General features: G+C 38.1%; 1 protein-coding gene across 1 annotated transcript in view; it reads right to left on the minus strand.

Moving 5' to 3' along the window:
* Positions 1-26,764, minus strand: part of SEL1L (SEL1L adaptor subunit of ERAD E3 ubiquitin ligase) — a 53,199-nt gene that overhangs the window by 14,310 nt on the left and 12,125 nt on the right. Inside the window, exons 4-14 of the mRNA XM_003987895.6 lie at positions 16,597-16,764; positions 15,119-15,224; positions 13,921-14,083; positions 11,484-11,537; positions 11,334-11,393; positions 9,672-9,753; positions 9,152-9,306; positions 5,543-5,599; positions 3,463-3,531; positions 2,443-2,520; positions 1,065-1,127 (exon numbers count right to left, since the gene is read on the minus strand). Of these exons, the coding sequence (XP_003987944.1) occupies positions 1,065-1,127; positions 2,443-2,520; positions 3,463-3,531; positions 5,543-5,599; positions 9,152-9,306; positions 9,672-9,753; positions 11,334-11,393; positions 11,484-11,537; positions 13,921-14,083; positions 15,119-15,224; positions 16,597-16,764 (1,055 nt within the window). The remainder of the gene's footprint in view (positions 1-1,064; positions 1,128-2,442; positions 2,521-3,462; positions 3,532-5,542; positions 5,600-9,151; positions 9,307-9,671; positions 9,754-11,333; positions 11,394-11,483; positions 11,538-13,920; positions 14,084-15,118; positions 15,225-16,596; positions 16,765-26,764) is intronic.

Consider the following 26,764-nt stretch of genomic DNA (forward strand, 5'->3'; position numbering starts at 1 on the left):
TAAGAGTTTTTGTGAAACAATTTGCTGTGTTCACTCTCAGAAAGCATACACATCACCAGTGAAACACAACATCAGGACTTAAGAAACAATCTTTCCTATTAACCAACAAATCTTTTCTAAACCTTAATTTTTCTAATTTCCTTAAATAAGGAAAATTATTCTCTTTATTCATTCTTTTCCTGTGTAACTTATCAAGCACCATATGATTATTAGATTTCAAATACCCTACGTATCCACAGAGAGAAACTAAAAGATCACTACTGAACTTTAGTGTCCTAAAATGACTAAAAAGAATCAAAATGAGACCACGCTATACTGATTTCTGTGCTAGGGAACACCTACAGATTAGAATCTTAAACCTAATGCTTAGTTTCAGGCCCAATTAAAACATACTACTTGGAGGGTTCATAAAGTGAAGAGAAGAGGACAGCATTGAGAATCCAGGGGCAACCATGAGGAAGTAGTAGAGAAGAATAAGAAGCAATGGCTTAGGAAAAGCAAGAGAACTTGCAGAATTCCAGGGAGGAAAGGGTTCAAGCCAAAAAGTCAACAGGTGTTGACCCTTAGGAGGTTACTGGTGATCTGCATAGGGCAGTTACGTGAGGCAGAAGCCTAACTCTAAGAGCTAATGAGTGAGTGGTAGCCACTAATACAGTTCATTTTTTGGAGAAACCTGGCTTTGCAGTGAAGGACTAGAGAGAAGAGAAGAGCAAAGAATAGAACAGAAAGCTTTTCTCCTAAATGGGAGGGACAAACATTTTCTTAGCCTTGAGTCAAGAAGTAGAGAGGGAGAAGCTTAAGTCTTGGAGAGTAGACAGCATAGACAGAAGAATGAGAAGCAGCTTCACACCTTTAGAAAAGGTGCCAGAGACAGAGCTATTCGAAGAAGGCAGTCATATGGCAGGTGCGGGGTGAAGGGTGGTAAGCAGCCAAAGTCAGAGAATAGGAAAAGGTTCAGCTCTGGTTATAAAGAAAGGATTTCACCTAGGCTGGAAGCTAGTTATATTTCTCCAACTCACCAGCTGACTGCTTGTTTAAGTCAGAATGTTACACTGAAAACTTACAACTTGAACTCCTCTCCCGTAGAGGTAAGCCATTCCGAGTCCACTCTGACCGACTGGGTTGCCCTGCAAACCGAGAAAAAAGAGTGAATGGATTCATTAAGAAACTAGGCAAGAATAAATGACTGCAAAAGAAATAATTTACAAACATATTCAAAAAATGTCACTGCATTTTTCAATTCAAAATTCTCCTTCCCATCAGGCTAAATGTAATGCTGACTTTTAGAGATTTGGAGGTCAATAATTTGCGGAAAAAGAGCAAATAGTAAATTTATCTAGAATTAAATTTTGGTGACTTATGACCATCTGTTCCATGAGTTATGATAGAAAACATGACTAATGTGTTTCTTTTTTATTAAACTAAAAGTAGGTCACTTTTTAAACACTTTTTTTTAATAGGTAGTATTTTATTTTGTTTTTTTAAATGTTTATTAATTTTTGAGAGACAGAGCGCAAGTGGGGGAGGGGCAGAGAGAGAGGGAGACACAGAATCCGAAGCAGACTCCAGGCTCTGATCTGTCAGCACAGAGTCTGATGCGGGGCTTGAACTCAGGAACTGTGAGATCACAACCTGAGCACAAGTTGGATGCTTAACCAAATGAACCACCCAGGCATCCCAAAAAGTATATCACTTTTTTTGTAGTTTTTCATTGGTAATCACCCTCCCCAATAAAGAAGGAAGATGCTATGGTGTCAAGTCAACAACTAGGTAAAAAGCAACATTGGGATCAGGTGGCAAAGATATGCTAAAGGTTACTGGAGTCTCACAGAACAAAGATAATCACTGTTTTGAGACCTGCAAGAGAAAAATCTAAAATTCAATCTAAACTAATAGGGACAGAGGCATCTTTTAAAAAGTGTCACAGCACTCCTTTGGGAAATACTCAACTGACATTTAGAACTAAAGTAACATGTAGTTGGCAAGGAGATAAGTACACACACTGGAGGCATATGGGGTCTTAAAAATTCGTATGTAGTTTTCTCTGGGCCAAAGAAAGTCTAAATTATGTATTTAAGATTATTGAAAGTACCTAGTTGTGTAAGTTTTAAGCCTCAGATTGCAATACAAATAGGGTAGATTATATGACTTTCAATTGCATTACTAAAATCAGTATTTCCTTAATCAGGAAACTTCTCAATGAAATTGAAACAGAGGCTTAATATTCAATACTTTGGTCTTTTCTATCCACGCCCCCCCCCCCCCCCCCAATAAAATGCCTTTTATTGGGAAGGTTTTTTTCTAGCCAATCCATTCACACAAATCACAGGTGCTTTAAATAATTTGAGGTATGAGTTGGTTATGACTAATCCTTCAGTATAATAAACTTACTAAAATAATAATATGGCACACATTTCAATATGTTAAGTCATGAGATCTTACCATGTCAGCAGCTTTCTTAAAGTAGTGAAGAGCTGTCTCGTTACTCTGTGGGACAATATCACTTCCTTCTGAATACATCTACAAAACAAAGCCTAATTTTATTACGAGCTATAACCGTCTCTCCTATAATGTATTTCTAGCTCATCTCATTCTGGTGTTTGTGAGAGATCATGAAATCTTTCAACAAAGTTTAAAATTCCCCACAGGATATTTTAGAATTAAAAGCAAAGCATTAAAAGTAAACATTTTAGCATTATTATATATTCTTTGTCATATCACATTATGACTTCTCTATAAATATGAATACATTAAAATCAGCTCACGGATCAATCTCAAGAGGGGAAATCTTTAACTCAAGGTGAATCTTTTCTCTCACTCTATCCCAAGGCAGTCAAGTGGTTGATAAATTGCTTGGGATCAGTGATTAAATGAGAAAAAAGGAGTGTTATTACCAATATCTGCTTCCATTTCTCTTCCACCACTATTGTCCCCAGGGTAAGATAAAGGGTAGGTCTTAAGTTCAGGAAAAGAAAGAACTAAAAGGTTTCAAACACTGAATGATCAGAGTAGTACCAGGTATGGAACATGATGAAAGGGCCAAAAGAAAGAAGAATAGAATATTAATGCTTAAACAAAAATATATGAGGAATACCAATTTCTATGCTACAATAGATGGGATGTCTGAATGTAAAGTTCTCAGGCCCCAAATAACTTGCTGCAATTATGTGGGAAACACTGCTGAGATTTTTCTATTTGCAAGAATTTCTGTGACATATTTATTCTGAGCATCCTAACCTTAGGATTTGTTATAGATGAAAATACCCATTGGTTTATACTGTATTTGTTTTCAAAATAATGAAAAAGGAAGTTTTTCTTACTTTGCCATAAGACACAACATCCTTGCATTGGAAACTTCATTTCCACTTTATTTTTGGTAAACTGTAGATCCTAAATACAACATGTGCTTATTATGCAAACACCTCTTGCTGTTACATAATATGTTCACAGGACATACAGTACCTTTCCCAAGAAGGCCATAGCATGTGAATTGCCAGCATTGGCTGCTAAATTGAAGTAGTCAAATGCTCTCTGTGAGAAAAGAATTTATTAAGATAATTAGTTTTTATAGAATCTATCTATCTGCCTTTGGTTTTTAACCAAAATAATTATTTCATGAACAATTAAAAGATCTTGTAATATTGCAGTTATCTCAGTTTAAGTAAATAGCAACATGACATCTCTTGGCTGCTTAAGGTAACCCCCCCGCCCCCCGCCGAATCTCATATCCAATCCATCACTGAGTCCTGTAACTTTCACTACCAAATTCCTCTTGAATCCACCTACCATCCCCCACTACCACCATTCTAGACTAAGCTACACTATCTTGCCCTGAACTTATGGATCACTCCCTTCCTTGATCTCCCTTGCTTTTTTTCTTGGGTCACCTAAAGCAACAGATATTTGTTGAGTTAATGCAGTTATATATTGGGAACTCAGTTTATTTCTTCTGTGAAGGTACTGAAAAAATTGATCACTGTGTGAATGTTTCACAAGTCGGCACCATACACCAAGAATATCCCAAAACTTGTATAAAAGGTATGCAGCAAACTCACCATCCAGAATTCTGTACCTGACATTTTTATTAACTGATTCATCTGGCCTAATGATATACATTTTAAAGACCTACAGACAATGAAAGCTGTCAAAATGCTGTCTGGAAAAAAAATTAAAAAAATAAATAATAATAAAGCATGGGTATCTGGTATAGTTTTAAGTGTACTCTTATCTAATTTTTAAAGTTGATGGGATATGGGAATGAAATACCCTTAATTAGAATATTTAACTGTTATGGCAGAATAACAATTTTATTAGTCTGACAAACATTTATCAAGCACTATGTACTAGATATTGTCAGATGCTGGGAATAAAGTGGCAAAGTCCATGCTCTTTTGCAACTTAGTTCTAGCAGAGGAAACAACTTAATTATATAATTAACACATTTACAATGGGAAAGGGCCATAAATACATATTTTCAGAAACTGTAACTATGGTACATGACCTATTCCTGGAGTGGGGTTAGGGGTCCAGGGAGATACTTTGGGGTAAGAGACACTGGAATTGAATTCTTCAGGATAAGTAGGAATTAGTTACATAAAGAAAGGAAGTAGAATAATATTCACTCTATACAGAGAGACTAGTATTCCAGAAATCCGGGGATAGGGAGGTTCTTGATATTTTCAAAGACCTGAGAAAAGGTCCATGTGCCTGTGACTCAAAAGGCCAGGTTTTGGTCTTTAAGTGACTGGAAATTATGGAGCACTCAAGAGTTTTAAGCAAGGGAACACAGTATCAGGTGTGTGGCTTACAAATACAGGCTACTGCTTAGCAAATGCAAGCAGGAGATGATTCACACAAGTGGAAGGTATACTGATAGAAGGGAAGAGATGAGAGAGATTTCGGGCATAGAGCAGACAAAAGCTGGTGACTGGATATAGACCTGACTGCTATAGTTGTATATTCCTTAACTGCTCACAACCTCAACAATGACTGTTCCTCAGTTCTATGAAATATTTTCTTTTATTTCTTTAATGTTTATTTATTTTTGAGAGACAGTGATAGAGTGCAACTGGGAAGGGGCAGAGAGAGAGGGAGACACAGAATCCGAAGCAGGAGCCAGGCTCTGAGCTGCCAGGACACAGCCCGATGTGGGGCTTGAACTCATGAACTGCGAGATCATGACCTGAGCTGAAGCTGGATGCTGAACCAACTGAGCCACCCAGGCGCCCCTAAAATATTTTCTAATGGGAGTTTTAAGACATACTTCTATCACATACCTATAGTAAACCAAGACACTGTGTGTGTATTTTTGGCAGTATTGAGAACTAGGTTTCAGAATTAAAAAAGCCTTTCCCACCACTATGAGGTATAATCACATTTTTAGTCTTCAGCTTTCTCAGAGGTTAGTTGGATCTTAAAATCGTTTGTGAAGATTATCTAAATAACACAAACTTGATATTGTCATTGACTGACAAGAAATACATCTGGGGTATCATTTCCATCTACGACATGAAGTGCAAAGTCCCGGGAATAGGAAAGTTACCTGATGATTCTGTTCTACTCCACGGCCTCCGTGCAGATGCAGTTGTCCCAGACCAACCTGAAAATTAACAAAAATGAGAAGTAAATGGTAGCATCTGGTGTGTAATTACAATTACAAAAAGGTTTCTGTTCATCATTCAAAAATTTAAAGACTTAGTCTTAACTCCTGAAGATATTACTCTACTTTAACCTACATTTTCTAAGAACTGAAAATGCCTGCTTTTAATTACAAGGCATCTTTCTGAAATAAAACATTTATTGCAGGCAAACTAAAACTGAACTTGTCACCAGGGAACCTACTCTAAAGGAAACACTAAAGGATGTGCTTTAAGAGGTAGGAAATTTATCCTGGGAAGCCTAAAGATGCAGTAAGAAATAAAGAGCAATGGAAAGTTAAATTTGTGAGTAATCTAAATTATATGGACTGTATAAAATAATATCTTGTGGAATTCAAAAATTGACAGAATTAAAACATACAGAGTACTCTAAAGTTTGCACTGTCCAAGAAATGGTAAAAAGTGCTCATTCATACTAAACTTTGATAAAAGAGTAGTAAAACAAAGTCCAACTATCACATTAGTAGAAGGGAGGAGAAGCAACAGCAAAAACACTCAAACCAAAAGAAGGTAAGAGAGGAGAGATAAAGCAGCATGGAAAAGCATAAGGAAAGAAGGCAAGCAAGATAGAAAATTTAAACTTGAATATACCACAAACTACTTTCAACTAAAAGACTGTCAGAATGGATAAAGATATAAAAGTAGTCTTCTGATGCTTCCAAGAGACGTATCTTAAGCACAAGAAGTTGAATACAAAAGAATACAGAAGATACTCCATGTAAATACTAACCAAAAGAAAGTGGCATAGCTAGAAGCAGGCAGAGTACAAAAGCAAAAAATATTTCTTGACATAAAAAGAGAACATTTCATGATGTGCAAACTAGTTTAACAAAAAGATAACAATAATAAGTCTAAGTGCACTCCACCTGGCCTAAAATACATAAATCAAAATTGACAGAACTACAAGAAGACAGAGACAAATCCACACCGCAATGGGAAATTTTATTTATTTATTTATTTATTATTATTATTTTAAAAAAATTTTTTTTTAACGTTTATTTATTTTTGAGACAGAGAGAGACAGAGCATGAACGGGGGAGGGTCAGAGAGAGGGAGGCACAGAATCGGAAACAGGCTCCAGGCTCTGAGCTGTCAGCACAGAGCCTGACGTGGGGCTTGAACTCACGGACCGCGAGATCATGACCTGAGTCGAAGTCGGCCGCTTAACCAACTGAGCCACCCAGGCACCCCTCACAATGGGAAATTTAAACAATACTGTCTCAGCACTGGACAGAAAAAGCAGACAAATTCAGTAAGGATTCACAAGATGTGAACAATAGCATTAAGAAACATGACTCAACTGACACACAAAGAACACTATACCCAAAGACTGGAAAATTCATATTCTCTTCAGCATACAATATTTGCCTAAACTGACCAAGTGATGGATCATAAATCAAGTGTCAGGACATCTCAAACAACTGAAATCATGCAGAGTATATTCTGACCATGGTGGATTAAGCTAGAACTCAACAAAAAAGTAGAAAATCCCCATTTATATGAAAACTAAGCAATTCACTTCTAAATTTACACATGGGTCACATATGAATATATGAGAGAATATTGAGAATATGACAGCGGGAGAATGTATTCTACCAGATATCAAGATCCACTAAAGCTACAGAAATTTAAGACAGTACTGGCATAAGACATGCAAGAGAATATGCACAGAGCATTATTTGCAATAGCCCAAACCTGGGGAGGAGTAAAGTGGGTAGGTAAGCTGTGGGATTTTATACAATGAAATAACCACAGGGTAATGTAAATGAATTACAGCTACATGAAAACACATGGATTGATTTCATAAACAATGCTGAGCAAAACAAGCTGATTCCAAAAAATATGTAGGATTTTTTTTTTTTTCACATAAAATTCAAAACCAGGCCAAACCAATCCATAGTGTTAGAAGTCAGTTCAGTGGGTTACCCCTGGGGAAGAGGGGGCTCTGGGATGCTAGCTGTGCTACACAGGATGCTCACTTGGTGATAATTCAGGGGGCTGTATGCTTCAGATTTATGTACTTTTCTATATTAAGGTCATAATTCAAGTAGTAAAAAGAAGCAAATGATACATAATACCACATATGGATTTTTTTCACTTGAGTTTTCCACTGAATACACTGAAGTATTCTATATTCTACATAGTTTTTTAATGGTTGCATAAAATTCCATCACATGGAAGTGTCATATTTGAAATAAGTAGTTCCCTATTTTGAGGCATTTAGATGGTTTTGAATTTTAACTGGTTTCTCATATAAAAGAAAGATGTTTAATTAGACAAGATAACTATTATAATTTCCATAAGCTAAGATTTAGATATTCCACTGCAGGTTTTCTTTTAAATTTAAAAAATTTTTAATGTTTATTTATTTTTGAAAGAGAGAGAAAAAGAGCAGAGGAAGGGCAGAAAGAGAGGGGGAGAGAGGATCTGAAGTGGGCTCTGTGCTGACAGCAGAGAGCTGGATGCGGGGCTTGAACTTACGAACTGTGAGATCACGACTGGAGCTGAAGTTGGACACTTAACCGACTGAACCACCCAGGTGGCCCATTTTTCTGTTTGTTTGTTTGTTTTGTTTTTTAAACCTAAGATTCCCTTCTGGTAAGTCTCAAAATTAATTGTTCTCAAAAAGTATCTAATGTTTATCTCTAAATTTCTAAATCAGAAAAGATCTGTTAAATTTCATAGAAAAAAACAGGCAGATGTTGAAGTTCTCCTTTTTGTTTTAGGATTATCAAATAACCCATGAAATAACAAATTATACATGGTGTTTTGATTGATATACTGTACAATTTACATTGAACTGGGCTACTTCAGTTGATGACCTTGAGGAAATTATGGTCTACGACAAGCAAAGGAAACATAAACAGTAAATGGCTCTGAAGGGCATCTGAAATTACAAATGTTCCAGAGACTTTCTGTTTAAAAAAAGTAGCAGTTTTCATCCTTGAGGACTCTAATAAGAGCCTCATCATCTGTAAAACTCTGCTCTTTTCAAGCAATGGTTTTCAACTGTGGTGCAATCATGGGGCCAGCTTCTAGGAACACATGCCTAGTCTACATCCCAGATGAATCCTAACGGAAATGGAAATGTCTTTTTTTTTTTTTTTTTTAAAGTTTATTTGAGAGAGAGAGTGAGCACATAAGCCAGGCAGGATTAGAGAGAAGGAGAGAGAGAATCCCTAGCAGTCTCCACGCCATCAGCACACAGCCCAATGAGGGGCTTGAACTTACGAACCGTGAGATCATGATCTGAGCTGAGATCAAGAGTCGATGCTTGACTGACTGCGCCACCCAGGCGCCCCCAAATGGAACTTTTTTTAAAGTACCAAGAGTCCTACACTCTAAAAAAAACCAAAAAAAGCTCCTCCGGTGATTCTAATATATAGTTAATAATCGCTCAGAGCAATAAAAATGTTTCTAATAGATGTAAGTTCTTGCCCGAGACTATAATATAAAATGCAGTAAGATATACCGTGAGATGTTTAAATACATACCTGTGCCTGTACATCACCTTTTTCAGCTAGGAACTGATAATACTGAATCAAATCTTCTTCCAGCATTCCACTATTCATTCCTGGATTTTCCACCTCGTCAGGCAGCCGTATTCTCTGTACTACTGAGCCTCCTGTCAGTGAGATGTCACTAGCAACTGAAACAAGGGGACGAAGTAATAACATGGAGGAAGGTCAGAAGCATTGTTCCACAGAAAAAAGTATCATTTCAGCTGCCAAATGTTGACAGACCTTATGCAAACAGTAATCTACAGATTACAAAATAGTAATCTACAGAAGCCCAGTTTTTTCAACAAACTATTTAAGAAGTGGAATCCAAAGCACATGTGCACATACACACACAAGTTCTTAGTCAACTAGGGTAAAGACCATTCCACTTAAGAGAGTCAGTCACGGTTATTTCAAGTAGTACAACAAAAATAGATGTATTTAAAGTTAAATCCATTTTGGTTTTTGTTTCTTTTGATATGGTGAAAGGCAAAAAAAAAAAAAAAATAGATACCATGATTGGCAACAAGACGATAGTGAGTCAGTGCCGATTCACAGCTCTGGAGGACTCCGATGCCGGCCCAGTACCGGTAACCCTGTGAGACAATCTCTGGTGAGAAGCCTGCGGTTTCACTGGAGCTCTCGTTGTAACAAAGAAAGCCACCTGCACTCAGGATGTAATTCTATGGTTCCTTGATCCCAGTACATCACCACCTCATTCATCCTGAGTTTTAAGTTCGGCAACTCCAACAACTAGACTATAGCTAAGCACTAGGAAATAATGAAGTTCCCACAGAAATCAAAACAGATGCCATGAACCTTATGCATGAACTCTGCGTATCTAACGTGTAAAAGAAAATTACTTGGGCTCTTGCTAAGAACACATTCTAATCTTATTTTAGACAGGATTTTAACCAAAACAGGGTTGATTTACTAAACCAGCAAAGAAGCAACAATTAGCAAAACAGGGAAAACAAACGATTACTGGATGCAGGCAAAGACACCAGCAAAAAATGATTTCAGAATGAGGGGGAAGATAGTGAATTATAAAGAACATTAGACGCAAAGTAGAGCCTCTTGAGTCGTTTAGCACAGACTCAACTTTACAACTGTCACAATCCTTAGGGCATTATCGTATAATTACGTGTATAATATTTCATGTTTTTATCCTGTAGCCATTATTTAAGAAGATTGGTAAATTAAAAAAAGTTATCTGTAAAAAATATTTAACATACTTTTGCCACACAAAAATAAATGCTTCAAATTTCTGGAAAATTCATCTAAAAGCAACTTTCAATTACTGTTTGAGGAATAAATGTGACCACAGATGAAAAAACCAATGGGAAAAAAAAGCTTCAGAACTAGTGAGGAATGTTTCAGAAATCTAGAGCAACATCCTTGTTTTTCAGTGGCTTTAACTACTTCAGCAGTTTGTGTCTGTCACAGACAAGGTCCAAGCTCCTTGGCAGGATGTAGAGTTCACTTACGTGATTCCTGATGCACTTCCTGGCATTCTCCTCTCCAGCCACTAAAAAGCTTGTATTTTCTTGCAAGCACCATGTTCCTTGTCGCTGTCCCTCTGTACATATTGCTTCTGCTGTCTGGATGCCCTTCCACTTCTATTCACTCACTACTGTTTATCCCTCAAAAGTTACTTTGTTTCTTTCCTCAGAAAGAAACTTTCTTTTAACCTCTTTTTAACCTCTTTCCTTTAACCTCTCCTTCTGACACCAGTGTGAATTAAGTGCCTTTCTAGGTGATTCTTGTACTGTAATGATCTCCTTACTCGTGTGAATATAAATGTAAAACAAATCAATGTTCAATGGAAAATCAACTTAAATGTAAAATCTGTGAAAACTCAACCTAGGAAATGATTCTGACAAACAAGCTTCCAACTTACAGAAAAAAAGAGAGCCATTTATCAGATCTCTATTTTAAGGGCAATCAGCCAAACTAATCATTTTAAAGAAAAACTGTGGACTCTACAAATTTTCATCCACATGTAGATTCAAGTGTTATATCTGTTAATAAGAATTTAAAGGACGTTCAACTGAATATTTGATCTGAATGAATATAAGCAGATCTTGTTCATGAAAGCTAGAAAAGTTATGGCTCCTCAAAACGCAAACATTCTGCTACTCAATGTTTCTAAGTCTTCCCCTGAAATCTTACTTACCAAAACCATGTGTGCTATCAGGTTGCCCCCAAGAGCTCCAAAAGTGTAATACACGAGGGCCTGTGAAAGAACAAAAGACACTTAACTGATCATAGGCACACACTGACCCAATTCAAATTGTTGCACATGATAAAGTTTTCATATTATTACCTTTGCCTGACTTGAATTGACACCAAGTCCAGAGGCATAGAGAAAGCCAAGGGCCTGAAATAAAATGATAAAAGTAAGAATTCTTCCCTAGTGGAAGTGTATCCAGCAGAGACATGGTTTTATGAACTATGAAAAGACGCAACAATCTTTAGATGCTGAAAGACTTGAACCCCCAAGTATGTACAACTGTGTACATACTGAGTCATAGAGACTAGAAATGCATTCAAGGTTTTACACGATGAAATACAACTTTAAACAAATAGTCTACCTTGAAGATTAAAGACAACTTAGTAAAATATTAACTAGAAAAACAAAGCTGAACACAAACGTGGCTTTTACTTTATCTTGATCAATAGCTATTTTGAGAACCAAACAGCCCCTATAATGATATAATGATCAACACATTACCTAGCAAAGGAGAAAATACAATGAAAATGGTAAGAGACTACCAAGATAAACTATCCTAGCAATAAAAAGGGGCAGCAAGGGTCAAGTTGAAGGGGTCAACAGAGAAAGGTCACTTTACAATGCTAAAGCACACACACTTTTTCATTAAAAACAACAACAACAACAACAAAAAACCCCAAAACAAAAAACCCCAACCAACCAAAACATGCATTGGTAAGGTTCTAATCTTTGCCTTCTGAGGACAATCCTTGATGACACGAAAGTATAAGCTAAAGTTAGAAAGGCAGATATATCACGTGCCAGTGCTCATCAAAATCTATGAGCTCTTTTATATTTCCCAGCCTCCCTTGTACTTGGGTGGGGCCACATGTCTAGGATGCGGCAAAAAGAGATGTGAACCATTTTTAGGTGTGGCCATTAAAAACTTTCCAGAGAATCCTCCAGCCCTCACTTCTCCTTTCATGATGGCTCAAAGCCCTACGTTTCAGACGGTTGCAGCTATGTGGCAGAAGCAGCCCTTGACTGAGTCACCATCTGGAAGACAGGACGCAGGCAGGGGAACTGCACCGACCCTGGCATGCACAAGGAATAACTCTCTGTAGTGCTGAGCCACTGTGATTTGGGGGCTGTGTCTGTTACATCAGCTAGAATTAATTACCACAGAGAGAGTGTTTTGCAATGTACAACATAAAGCACTGTGGCACGGTAAGGTGCTATTATTAGAGGGAAAAGATGCCTTAGAAGAAAAACCATACTTCAGAGCCAAATGTGTCTGCAGATAAAGAATGTATGTGTGAATTTTATATAAAATGACTTACACAAAGAAGGGAAAAAAAGCTTTGAAAACAAAGGAGGAACAGTTAACATATAACCTGTTTATAAATTAAACCACGACCATGTTAGAGCTGCAGACTGGTTAGGTATTCGGTCCTACAGAAAACTATGGTCACAATTCCTGTTATTGTTTACACAGTCTGAAAACAGACCTCCTCTGTGACTAGAAATTTTATATTTAAGCATATCCCATACCTTCAATAAACCTGAATTATTGAGAGCATTTAAAAGAAATGGGGTGGCCCCCTAAATCCAGCTGTCAATCTTAACTACTACCAAGGGGAATTAAGCAGGTATCATGTACCAACTGGTGTGATGCAGTCTGGGATACAGAGCACCCCTCATAAGGCAGTCTGGGCCAAAAGTATTTTCCTAGTGTTCATCAGCCTTTAGCTGTGACATCCTCTGTAGGAAACAGAGATGAAAAATGGGTCCTGTTTCTAACACAGATAAGAAAGAAAAGTGGGAACTGTGCTAGCAATAAAGACCAAATATAAAGTGTAGTCCTAGGCTGGATGCTGCTTTGGACAAAACAAGTATAAAGAAAATGTTTTGGTTCAACACCCTATGAATACTGTGTGGGTATTACATTTACCAGAGTGAACCAGTGAGGGCTATTCACTGGATGAGCAAGTAATGGAACAGAAGACTGTGCATCTCGTTTTAATAAAAAATTCACAGTAAAAATACACTAAGAGAAAGGTCAAGAAGGGTGTGCATACAGTAACATGTTACCAATGTTCAGATCTGGGTAGTACAGATAGGATGCTTACTTTCTTAGTATTTTTTAATTTGTATTTCTAGTTTCCTATAATGGACATGTACTATAATGAACATTTAAAAAACCACCAAGATTACCAAAAGCTGCAGCATCTGAAGTTTGGAAAAAGGGCAGTGGGGAGTGACTTCAGATAAAAAAAAATAATCACTTTCATGTTTCACTCTTTACAGATTGAATTTGGAAAACTACAAATATAATTGTGGTAAGATGCAATCTCAAGAACGCCGTAGGTGACCACAAGTGTTCTCAGACTAAGGAGAAGATTGGTAAAATGATCTGCTGCAAAATTAGTATTTAAAGATATTCTACCTCGCAGCCATCCTTACTAAAGGAAGGCAGACCATCCAGAGTAAACTGCTGTGAAAATAAACAAGTGCTGTGTGCCAAGAGATTCTGCCGTGGAAGTGCACTTACAGTTTGTCCCTTAGGAGAGCCTTCCTCAGTTAGTTTCTCAAACATCTCTTTAGCTGCCTGGATATTCTGTGTCAGGTAATCACCAAACAAAAGAGCATATGACACTCTCTCCAGGGCCTTGGTATGGTTCATGCCTGCTGCCTTTTGAAGATACCGATAGGCTCTTTAAACATAAGCAATTAAAAAACAAAACAAAACAAATTAGCAATATTTTGGAACTACTATTAAAATATATATATATATATATATATATATATATATATATATATATATATATATTTATTTATTTTTTTTTTTTGACAAAATCTGGGGCGACTGGCTGGCTCAGTCAGAAAAGCATGTAACTCTTGATCTTGGGGTTCTGAGTTTGAGCTCCACATTGGCTGTAGAGATTACTGAAATAAAAAAACTTGAAAAAGTTTTTTTCTTTTTTTTACAAAAGCTAAAATGCAGAAAAATTAATTTCCCTGTTCTATAGAATCCTTCTGATATTTGATTTCTACTAAATTGTGTTACTTATATATGTAGAAAGCATTCTGGCTACTTTTGTTTTTATATAAAGTACCAGTTCTGTTATTCCAATATTTTAGAACAGTCTAATTTTAAAAATTTCTATTAAGAAAGTTATCTAGATTTGCAATGACAAATTATAATAATGTGGTATCCAATAAATAATCCAATGATAACCATGGCAATTTTCTTTTAAAATCTTTGCACAGACTATAACAAAAGTCAGCTAAAACTAAAAGTAAGGCACATAAAATGTTGGAAGACAGTCAACTCATTTCATATTCTTTCCAAATTCCTAAATTCTAGTCTTTGTCTGCAAGACAATTACAAAGCAAAAACAAAAAAACAAAACACCTGACAACAATTCCTTTTGTTTTACGTCATTTTGAAATCTGAACAGTGTAGGTATTCTTGGCTCTCAGAAACTATTACAGCTTTAATCAGTTCCCTTTTGCTTATTGTTCATTCTTGTGACGAGTATTTATAATGTTTTAATCCCAACAAGCTGAAATCTGATAAAAGTAATGGCCCTAATATCCATATTTCATAGTAGGTTTTCTTATAGTACAACTTAAGAAATCCTGTCTTTGGGAGTAGACTTCAAAAAGAAAAAAAATACCACACTTTAGCTTTTTATCTCAGTAATGGCCTGTGTTAGGGGAGGAATGGACTTAGTAGTGCTACCTACTCTCGTTTTTGGCTTTTCTTATTGCTTCCATTGAGGATCTTCATCCCAGTCTGGTACATCACTTCTGCTTCCTGCATTTGCCGTCTTTTAGCAGCTTCTTCTTCAGCTAAAAACAAAATGTCAGATGCTTTTAAATATATTTTAATTTTATACCAGTTATGTATCAAACATCAGTATATATTTTCTGTTGGGTAGTCATACAAACACAATATTTCACTATTTCCATATCTGACTTTAAAGACACATGGTTTTTGTGTGTAGCCTTTATCTGACAAAAGAGGACTTAAAAAAAAAAAAACTCATTGAAATCACTTTCTTGTAAAGAAAGCAATTATCAACCTGTTTTTGGAAGGTGCTCTCCTGCCAGTAATTATAAAACTTTTTATATAATTCAAACTAAAATTCCAGGAGGGCCTTATGATTATATACCAAGGTGAGCTAAAACCAGGACAGAAGAAGAGTAAAAAACAATAGTCAGAAAAATACTGTTGTAGTCAAAGTACTCTTTAGCCTTACCTGAAAGGTTGCATCTTTACAAGGAGAAGATATCTGACTAATTACATAACAAAAAATAAAAAGGATTTTTATTAAACAGAGATCTTGATTTAATATTCAAGTTCTCTGTACTTCCCAGTGTAGTGATATAACACTGGAAATCATAGCATTGGTATAGATGTCCCCCAAATTATTTTGCTACTATACTGGAGTATTTTAGCAGAAATCTAGAGCTCATCAAGACACATTTGAATATTTTGTTAGGAATATTTATAGAAATAGAAGAGACTACTTCTTGTAATATAACAACAAAATTTGATGTATTAAACATGAATACCTAAATCATACTGGCCCACATATGAAGGTAGACTATATGTGGTGATATCTCTAAGGAATGCCTAAATATTCTATCAGAACCAGTACTTTGAAAATGTTACCTGGTAACAAAGGAGATATGTTCAAGGTTTTCTGTTGTTCTTTGACAGAAAGTTTTACCTGAAAACACGGCTTGCCTTTAGAGGCAATACTGACATTAACGTTTCAGGCAGTTAAATATACTTTATCTACCAAATATTCCCTTAGCACAGCACATTCCACTCAAAGTTATTTTAAAAAGGTATTATTTTTCTTCTAAGCGCTATTAATTAACCTTCAACATAATGTTCTGTTTCTGTCATTGCCAAAAAATGTTTTACATTAATTAATTTAGCAGCCTGCCCGAGGGTTTACAGGACAACCTGTGCACACCAATGGAAAATCACCTCTAGATAAAACACAAGTGGGATACACCGCCCAAGTGACAGCCTGGAAGTATGTACACCGCAAGCTTCCTACTCATAAGTCTAGTCTTTAGGACCATAACTATGTCATCAGCACTGACCACTTCTGATCAAGGTGGGAAAAGGATGGCTAGAAAAAAGCCTTAAAAATGTTATGCAAGACCTAGAGCAATGTGGACACGCCTCCTACTGAACAATACTTACTTTCACAAAAGCCCCACTTTTCATCTGCCTTGTAGTCATAGGTTGTAGCACACCATAATCTGCCATCTTCCCTCCCATCTGATGTACATTCATCGTATTCCTTATCCAGGAACAGGAAAGGGAAGTGGCAGGGCTCCCCATGTGCTGTGCCTTCGATGGCGGTCAAAGCTGAAAAGATAAGAAAGAACTCTAAACATGAAGAGCACCTCTGGTATTCATGGATTTAATACTGTGCATTCTAATGATTAGAATCTGAAGACAAAAATACATGATTTAAAATAAATGGGGAACATGAAAGGGTCAGCATCAATTTTCTGTAGGGACGATTTAAGGGTGGGTCAACTTAGTGGACATGGCTGATAGACTACCCAGCTCTGTATCTAGCTTAGAATCTCTGAAGGTCTTGAGAGATAACCTTGGAATGTTAAGAGTCTACTGCAAAACTCCCAGCTAACTAGTGAGCAAAAAAAAAAAAGGCAAATGCAACCGGATTAATTCCACTGTTCAGCACAACTTTTTTTCTATCTGAATGTTGTAATTCAATTTCTTTAGTAGTATAAAGTTATACAGGTAAAGTTAATCACTCATGTACACCTCTGTGATCCGACAGCATTTTATCAGAGTACTTATCATATGTGCTGAGGTTCTTTCTTTCCATATTCTAGCTTCCACTAGACCCCGAGCTTCTTAAAAGTAAAGACCATATCTCTAATTTGTTCTTAAGCTCTGAGTATCTTCTCGGTGCTGGAAATTATGCCAGGTGCTGGAAACGAGGTGGAGCAGAGGCCTCTGCTATACACAACTTACCACCTAGCAAGGAAGAGAGACATTAAACAAAAGTATGATCTATGTTATGAAAAGGAAAGCCTCCCCTGTCAGGAACTGAGGTTTATACTGAACTTCACGGATATGTAGGAGATGAGGGTGGATGAACTGCTTCAGGGTGGGGTGGGAGAAGTATTATAGACAGAGAGATCCTTGTGCACTGAGAATCAAACGAAAGACAGCATGGTACAGTAGAAAAATTACAACAAGTTCAGTATGTCAGAACATGCAGTGTGAGTGCCAAGGTGGATGAGAGAAGAGGTTAAAAGCTAAAGTGGCCTGAAGAAGCCAGAGTAGGAAGGCCCTGACAAATCTAATTACGGAGCCTGGACTTTATCCTGAGAACAATGGAAATTCACTTAAGAGTTTTAAACAGGAGTGACATGCTCATATTTGCATTTTTATTAAGATAGTGGAAAATGGAATAGAGAGAAACAAGGCTGGATGCAAGGTGACCAGTTTAAAGGTTGTGACAGCAGTCTAATTGAGTGGTAATGGTAGCCTGAAGAGGACAATGGAATGAAAGAAGTGGATGTACTCAAGTGATCCAAGGAAGTAGAAACAGTATCACTTACTGACTAGGTAGATGAGAGGGGAGAGGAGTCATGGAACACTCCTAGGTACTAGGCTTCAGGGAGTGAGGAGATGGCTGTCTTCACTAAGAGAACACTAAAGGAGGAGGTTATTGGGTAGGGATGAAACGGATCAGGGGCAAGTTAAGTTTTGATCCTGCTACATTCAAAGTGACTACAAAAAACAAAAACAAGATGTCTTAAGACAACTGGAGGAAGTTCTCCAGTTCCCAGATATACTGGAGGCCAAGAGTATGCATAAGAATGCCAAATGAGAAGTACAGGAGAAGACCAGCGGGCCAGGGTTGAGCCTAGAAGCATACATGGTTAAGTGTGAGTACATGTCAACTTCTACTGGTTGATTTTACATGGAGAATTTAATTAGGCAGCAGAGCTTAGTGATTAAGAGTAGAGATTCTGGAGTTAGAATGCCTGATTCAAATTCTACTGCTTATTAGCCATGCACTTTGAGCAAATTATTTAATTTCCTCATTTATCTGTAAAATTATTTGCAGATAACTGCCTTATCTACAAATAGAGATAATAGTCCTTGCTGCATAGTTATTCACAAAGATGAACTGAAATAATACATGTAAAGGACCCACCATGGTGCCTGCCACTTAAGGTAATAAGCATTCAAGAGATGGCAACTGCTATTATTACAGGCACACCTGCTCTGAAAGGCTAGAAATGTGCTCTCCTTCTTTCCAGGGCAAAGAAGAGTACATATGAAGATACTAATTTGAAAACTATTTTCAGTGAGTTATAAACAGCAAAATAAGGGGTGCCTGGGTGGCTCAGGGGGTTGAGCATCTGACTTCGGCTCAGGTCATGATCTCACGGTCTGTGAATTTGAGCCCCGCGCCGGGCTCTGTGCTGACAGCTCGGAGCCTGGAGCCTGCTTCCGATTCTGTGTCTCCCTCTCTCTCTGTCCCTCCCCTGCTCATGCTATGTCTCTCTCTGTCTCAAAAATAAAAACATTAAAAAAATTCAAAATAAATTTCAAATGGTTTACCGGCAGGTAAATGTCATTCACTATCCTGGTAATTACTACCAGGGACAAATACTTTGACCTGTCCATGTTTATAAGAAATGATCTTTAGTACAGCATATAAGCTGTGCTAAAGTGTCCTTTAGTAACAGCCCTATAGGGGTAACTTTAACTACAGAGTTTGAAAAAGGCACTCCTATGCACTGCTACTAGATTCAAATTTGCTTGAGAAAAATAGTATCTGTAAAACAGTAGTTTGTAAACTTGAATTTCAAATTAAATAATGTAATAGGTTAAAAGAATACTTAATTTTTGCTATGATAATAGAAATTAAAAAAAATAGCTTGTCCTAAGAATTCTAATTTGTCAAAGCTTTCTAAGGGGTGCAAATATATGAAAGAATTCTCTTTCATGTGATGAAACTATACGCCAGCAAAGAAACTGGAAAGAACCCAAAGGTTTTTGGCAACAAAGGGTTTTAACCCAAGGCTGATTCAGCACTAACTTAAGTAGAAAGAAACCCCAGGGTGCATGTACTTCACCAATTTAGTTAAAGTGAATCTCGGTCTAAATAATGTGTTTATTAGTAAGTAACTAGAAAGAAAATTTGTATCTCTCAGCTACATTCTCTAAGCCAAATCACAACAGGAAATTGCTACTACCTTTTAAACTGGTTGTAAAGTCTTCTAAAAGTTCCTGACCGGGACTTGCTAGTTCTAAGTCAATTATCTCAAGTAGATATTCTTACAATAGCATTATTATTCAGTTAATTTTCTTTCCATGAAGATATTCTGCAAGAGTTTCAAAGCTATCATTTAAAAAACTGCCACAAAAACAGTACCAGCTTTAAAAACAATGGTAATCACTGCTCTGGTGCAATGAAGCAGACTGATTATGCAATTTAAGTTAATGATACCAGTAGTCAAACCTGACAAAATGAAAGGGGGAAAAATGTGTCCTTAAGTCAATTCTGCACCTTCTTGTGAAAAATCACATTTTTAGAGGATTCATAGTTTGACTCTACAATGATGACACAGTACCACTATTTAAACCCTGACAGTAAGATATTTATGATTTATGTTATATGAAAACTTACGATAATTAACAGACTGCTTTATATTTATACTAGTAAGGATTTGCTCTTGCAAAGTCAGTAAAAATCATTCAAGATAGCTAGAAAAAATTAAAAAAAAAAAAAAGACAATCTAAAACAACCACCCCAAGCCTGAAATCATTCAGCACTAGCCAGAGTCTGGGTATATGGGAACCTTCATACTGCTGGCAGGAGTATAAATTAGTACAAGCTTTTCACGAGGGACCTTTATAAATACCTATTAGCATTTAAATGGTCCATACCTTTGGATCCCATTTTTCCACTTCTAGGATGTTTACTTGTAAAAATGCTCCCAATAAGGATGCAAAGAGATATGTGTAAGAGAGTGTTTGTATATAAAGATATAAAACCAACAAGAACTCAAAGGTCTATCAATAGGAGATTGGCTAAATCAGCGACAGTGTGGCCATTACACGAAAACCTGGGCAGCAATACAGATGGAAGGTCACTGGGGAGGAGTGTAGATGGAGCACAGGATCAAAGTCTGGGTGTCAGGGCAATCTTGTATTTGAAGGTCAGGCAGATTCCAGGGAACCAGCAGCTAAGTGAAGAAACTATCTTCAGAGTATGAAAAAATATTTGAGGGGTCAGTAAAATGAGGACCAAGAACTGACCAAGTATCCAGCAATGAGAATGTGACTAGAGCACAGTGGATTGACAGACAGTTCTTGAGGGGATTAGAGCATCCCTGGAGTCAGATGAGAGAATGGGAAGAGAGGAAGTGAATAAAGACAACTCTTCCAAAGAACAATGTTAGAAAGGGGAGTAGGGAAGGAGGGAGGTTGCTAGAAGGGGTTTTGGTTTTTAAAATATAAGCTATTACAGCATGTCTGAATGCTGATGGAAAGAACCCAAGAGAGAGGGAGCAATGGAAGTTCGGCTAGAATGATGCTATATGAACTGAATTAAATGTCCTGGGAATAGCAACACCCAATAGCTTTCCCTCATTTCTAATGGTAAAATCAAAATGAAACCCAAAAAAGTCAACTTCTTGATCCATAAAGATAAAAGCAAAGGATTTAGCTTTGCAAATTTCTCATCTTAGGAGCTTTTACACTGCCAGTAAAGACTGATACTGTATCTGTAAGTTTAGATAAGTGCTCTATTAATAAGAAAACTACTTAATCATGCTGCTTGTTTGAAGCTATCTTGCACTTCCAAGCATACAACAGTAAGTAGAATTTTAGTCAAATATATTTGTAGTAGAAAATAGTTGAAATGCAATCACTTAATCTTAAAAAGCTATCAACCATATAGTGTTGAACCATATAGTGTTCATCAATTTTAGTAAACACCAAGATAAAAACTCAACCAACCAACGAACTGAGGGTTGATGGGGCGTGGGAGGGAGGGGAGGGTGGGTGATGGGTATTGAGGAGGGCACCTTTTGGGATGAGCACTGGGTGTTGTATGGAAACCAATTTGACAATAAATCTCATATTAAAAAAAAAACCAAAAAACTCAACCAACCAACCAACCATCATCAAAAATCCCCAAATTACTAAAATCAAACCCAACTACAGATGATTCAAAGTAAACCCTACTTGAGATAGAGCAAATGGTATAGGCCAAATAAAGAGGTATTTACTGTGGAAATACGGTACAACAATCTCTTAGGGCAATTCCCAATGTTATATAATTTATTATAGAGATTGTTTTCACCCAGTGCTGAGAATTCTAACTACAGCTGAGAAATGACATGTTAATGAAGAAAGGGAGGGAGGAAGGAAGGAAAGAGAAGCAGACTATGCAGGAAGGCCTTGCTTTAAGGATTAAAACAATTTTCACAACAAGAATGAAAGGTAGTAATATGGAAAATGAAAAAAACATTAAGAATTCACAAGAGAACGAATTTTAAAGGAGAAAGACAAACAAGCACTGGCCCATGTGCCCAGAAGAAAGTGACAGGCTTCATGACACTTAAGTGACAGGCACAATCAGAAACCATACAGAGTGAAACTTGCTCAGGAGGAGCAATTTAAGAGTGAGCTATTTAAGAGTGAGCTTCTCTGAATAATGGCTTTAAAGACAGTTCTTAGAGTTTGAACAGCACCAGGTGGAGTGCTTTTCCACAACGATGGTCTCCTAAAGGAGTTTTCTTGCACAACTAATTTCTTGCACACCCCAACAAAACAAAATAAAACAATGAAATCTTTTCATTAAAGTCACAACCTGCTGTAGGGAATGACCTATGTTTCCTAAGCCATCTATCTTCTGTTACGTCTGATCACTAAATTAAGGTTTTATTCCCAGCCACCCCCATGTGAGTGAGAATGAGGTAGAAATGCCATCCTATTACTCAACCAACTTGCTTATTTCAAAGCCCAACTTAACCATGATTTATCAAGTTTAAACTCAGTTCCTTCTGTGCCATTTGAAATAAAGCAAGATGCTCAACATTTGACTTAATTTTTTCTTTTTTAAGACTATCCGGATAACGTGTTTATTGTTGCAGAGACAATCATAGCGATAGGAAAGAATACAAAATTAAAGAAAAATCACAGTCATCTTTAGCTACCACTGCAAATTCCCTTTTTTCTCCCCAGGTAAACAAACCACTGTTACTAGAAAAGTAGTTCACTTTTCTCTTTCACTTACAAATATATAGAGGATAAAAAGTCTTTTCTTTTACAAAAGGGACCTGTGATGGTTAACTGTGTCAGCTCACTGGGCCACAGTGCCCAGATATTTGGTCAAAAATTATTCTGGATGTTTCTATGAAGGTGTTTGTGGAGAGTAACATTTAAATCAGTGGACTCTGAGTAAAGCAGATTACCCTCCATAAGTGGGTGGGTCTCATTCAATTAGTTGAAGGCCTAACAGAATACTGACCTCCCTTGAGCAAGCAAGAGGGAATTCTGCCAGCAGGCAGCCTTTGGTTCCATTTCTCTGGAGAACCCTGATCAATACAAGGATCATATTAAGTGAATTATTTGCAATATGGCATTTTCACTTTACACTACTATTCTTGCAGGTGGCAGACTGCAGATTGGCTCACTCTTAACCCTTTCCTCACCTTCTGTAGAGCTAGGGATGGTCAAATGATTGTCTTGGTAGTTTCACTAGTGACTTCTAAGGGAGGTTCCTGCCCTTCTGATGCAGGTACCACTTCTTCCTGAGGACCAAGGAAGGTACAGCCTTCTGTAGCCTCCTGAGGTACAGCCAACCATCAGTTGTGATTACATGGAACCAACATGAAGATGAAGCTAATTTACTAAGGAGATTGAATAGGAGAGAGAGGAGATGGAGTCCTCAATGGCATGAGCCCTGAACAGCCTATGGAACCAAAAAACCCTCTGCTTTTGTCACTTTTTAACAGATTTTGTCATTTGCAATAAAAATGTTTTTTTTTTTTTAATTTTTTTTTTCAACGTTTATTTATTTTTGGGACAGAGAGAGACAGAGCATGAATGGGGGAGGGGCAGAGAGAGAGGGAGACACAGAATCGGAAACAGGCTCCAGGCTCTGAGCCATCAGCCCAGAGCCCGGACGCAGGGCTCGAACTCACGGACCGCGAGATTGTGACCTGGCTGAAGTCGGACGCTCAACCGACTGCGCCACCCAGGCGCCCCCAAAAATGTTCTTTTTAAAAACTGCAAATATTCTATAATAGGAAACACCACAATGTAATCACTTCCCCTTCTTGATGGCCATTTATTTATTTGTTTGCAAAAAACATTTACTGGGATAATGTGCAAAAAACAGTCACCACAGGGATGGCTGTTTTCCTCTGAAAGGTGGACCCCTGGCTAGAATCAGGGAACTTACATTTTGGGAGGGTTCCCACTACCCTAACTGATAAAAGTGACTCACTGGGCCTAAACTGTACAATGTGGTTTATGCTCAACATCTGTTTTCCTTCTGGGAACCTACAATTTTGGTACAGGCTAGGCTGACAGTGATTACATGACTAGTCTGCATTAAAAATTCCAAGCACTGGGTCTCTAACCACCTTCCCTGGAAGGTAATATTTCACCTGTGTTGCCACACATGCTCAGGGAATTAAGTACATTCTCTGAGGAGTCCCCTGGAAGACTGCTGGAAACTTGCACCTTGTTTCATTTGGATTTCGTCTCATGCTGATTTTGGTTTGTATCCCTTCTGCTATAATCACCCAAAGCAGTGAGTACAACTACTTGCTGAGTCCTCCCAGCAAATCATGGAACCCGGGGAAGTCTTGGAGACCCCAAGTCAGCTGGCATCAGAAGTAGGATTCGCTATGATGACCCCGACCCACTGAAATACGGTGAAAGCACTGTTTGGGAAAGGAAGGACGGCAGACAGGCTGTGATGAATCTTTGGTGGCCAGGTGGCTACAGGGTCATCCGTGGGGTGCAGCAGCTGAGCTGCTCTCTGTTATGAGACATAAACGTTACCTGTGGAATCTGAAAATGATAGATCCAACTCTAGGGGAGTGAGCTCACTGCTTCTGGCCACAGTAGCTAAAGTGATGCCTTTGGGTTTTATGCTCTCCTCCAGATAGGAGAAAGGGCTCCCAAATTCCCAAAGGTGAACGGGCCAAAAATATTAAAAGTTTACAGTGCTCTCTCCTCCAGGTGGGGTGGAGGAGCAGGATGGGGGGGAGGGTGGGGGGCAAGAGGGAATAAAACCAGGTCCTAGGGCCGGAGCAAAACTTCAGAGAAACCAGAAAGAAAAGGGAGGGAGGGAGCGCCCAAGCAGTTTTTTTTGTTTTTTTTGTTTTTTTCAGTCTAGCTGCTGCTGCAGTAGCCTCCCCTACTCCCCTTCCTCCCCTGCGTTCTAGCCTCCAGCTGGGATCTTCCCTGGCAGCTGTGATGTTAACACGTAAATGCCGAATTTATTTCTTGGCAGTTCAAGTAAATTTGCAACAAGGTAAAAAAAAAGAAAAGGAATTTCTTTGGTAGCTTTGTATTTCGTGGCTATCACAGCTGGATGCATGATATAAATTGACATATAATGTTTAATACTTATAATTCCATACATGCCTGAGGAATCATCTTGATCAGGAGAAGCTGCAAAAAAGAAATGTGTTAGTGGGACACAACTTCCTTGCTTTTTGCCACCAGTGGGCGGGTTGGAATTTAAACTCCTTTGAGTATTGGAAACGGAACAAGTCTCTGTAATTGCTGGGTTTTGCTATGGAAGATTCGGATGTTTGCTTAGTGAAGCCCCTATAAACAGGGAGACAGTAAGAAAGAGGTGATCTATAGATACACACTTTTAAAGTTCTAAAGAACAGGTTTTAGCTGGCTATTGAGGGCTTGTGAAAGCAGAGGTCAGACCTTAGAGCCTGAAATGCGTGCCTGTGGGGATGGGGGTGGGGGAGAGAGGGGAGAGGGAGAGAGAGAAAGGGAGGGAACTCAAAGGGTGACAACACAAAAGGTGTAGCAAAGTCACTTTGCATGTCACTTAGAATTTCTGGCCCTGCAGCATCTTGCCTTTGCTGCTGAAAAAAAAAGCCTTTGGCTTTTAAAAAATCCTGAATTCACAGATCCTAGTTGCCTGGACTTGATTCTAAGCTCAAACCTGATGCTATCTGGGACAGACTTCCAGCTCCAGTGTGAGCTGGACTGAACTGAAAACAGGAATAGGCTCAATAAACAGCTCGGATTCTGTGACCTCTATACCTTAGGCCACCTTTCTGTGGGTCCCCACATTGTGAGGAAATCGTGAATGCTTGGGTCACATACAAATGCTCACAGGAAAGGAATTGTTCTTCGATGGGACTACCTGAAATCAAGCTGCTGACTGGCTGCATATTTAACTTGTGACTATTGCCCCAAGCTGTAATTTGTGAGAGGGTACATCACAGGAACTATGACCCTCTATTCACTCCTTACAGGTTGAGTGGACTCCGGGCATGTCTTAATTGTGTGTGGCTCTCCTGATAAGCTGCCATCTCCAACAAGGACTGATTACATGACCGCTTCCCTCACCTCTCCTGTGCACACACCTTAGTGCAATCTGATTATTCACTACAGCTGTCCTCAGAGAAGGGTTGATCTTTACTAGGCTGCTTATTGGTTATGTGATCAGGGCAAAAGGGGTGGGAAATTATATAAACCTCTAAAACTTTTGAAAATTATGAAATTTTTTGAAAATTCAAGATTTTGTCCTGACCGATTTTTGAACATGGTGGTTTTCTGGCTCAGCTCTATAAAAATGCTCTTCTGAGAAGATGTTCTGCCCCTCTTACACAGAACCCCTCCAAGTGAAAGGTATGGATGAGACTAGGGGATGACTAAGAAAATACAAAATTATGATTGCTGAATGGAAACACTGATTTTGTAACAACCAAGGAAAATCAACTGAAACTCCTGCACTTGGAGAGGCATGAGTGAGGGGAGAAGGCATGATGATGTTTGTTTTTTGAAACTATTCCTGGAAGCTTCTTCCCCCTCCTTGCACCATTCCAAGCTGTTTAGAGTGCTTTGCATTCAGAGTGCTGAGCCTGTGCTCCTATCTGACAGGGTTGACCATGAGGTAGCAGGAGGCGGCCGGGCCCTTGCACCTGCCATGCAGAAAACTTCCAGCTGTTGTCCCCACTCATGAGGTGGATGCACTGGTCTCACGGACAACAACACTGTTTGGAGCTGACTGGTAGTCCCTCTGAAACTAAAGACTGAGCTAAATGACTTGGACTGGAAACCCCAGGACAAGATGCCCATGGTAGGAGGCCACATCATA

The sequence above is a fragment of the Felis catus genome, chromosome B3 (genome assembly GCF_018350175.1).
Source record: "Felis catus isolate Fca126 chromosome B3, F.catus_Fca126_mat1.0, whole genome shotgun sequence".
In the NCBI taxonomy this organism is placed as follows: domain Eukaryota; kingdom Metazoa; phylum Chordata; class Mammalia; order Carnivora; family Felidae; genus Felis; species Felis catus.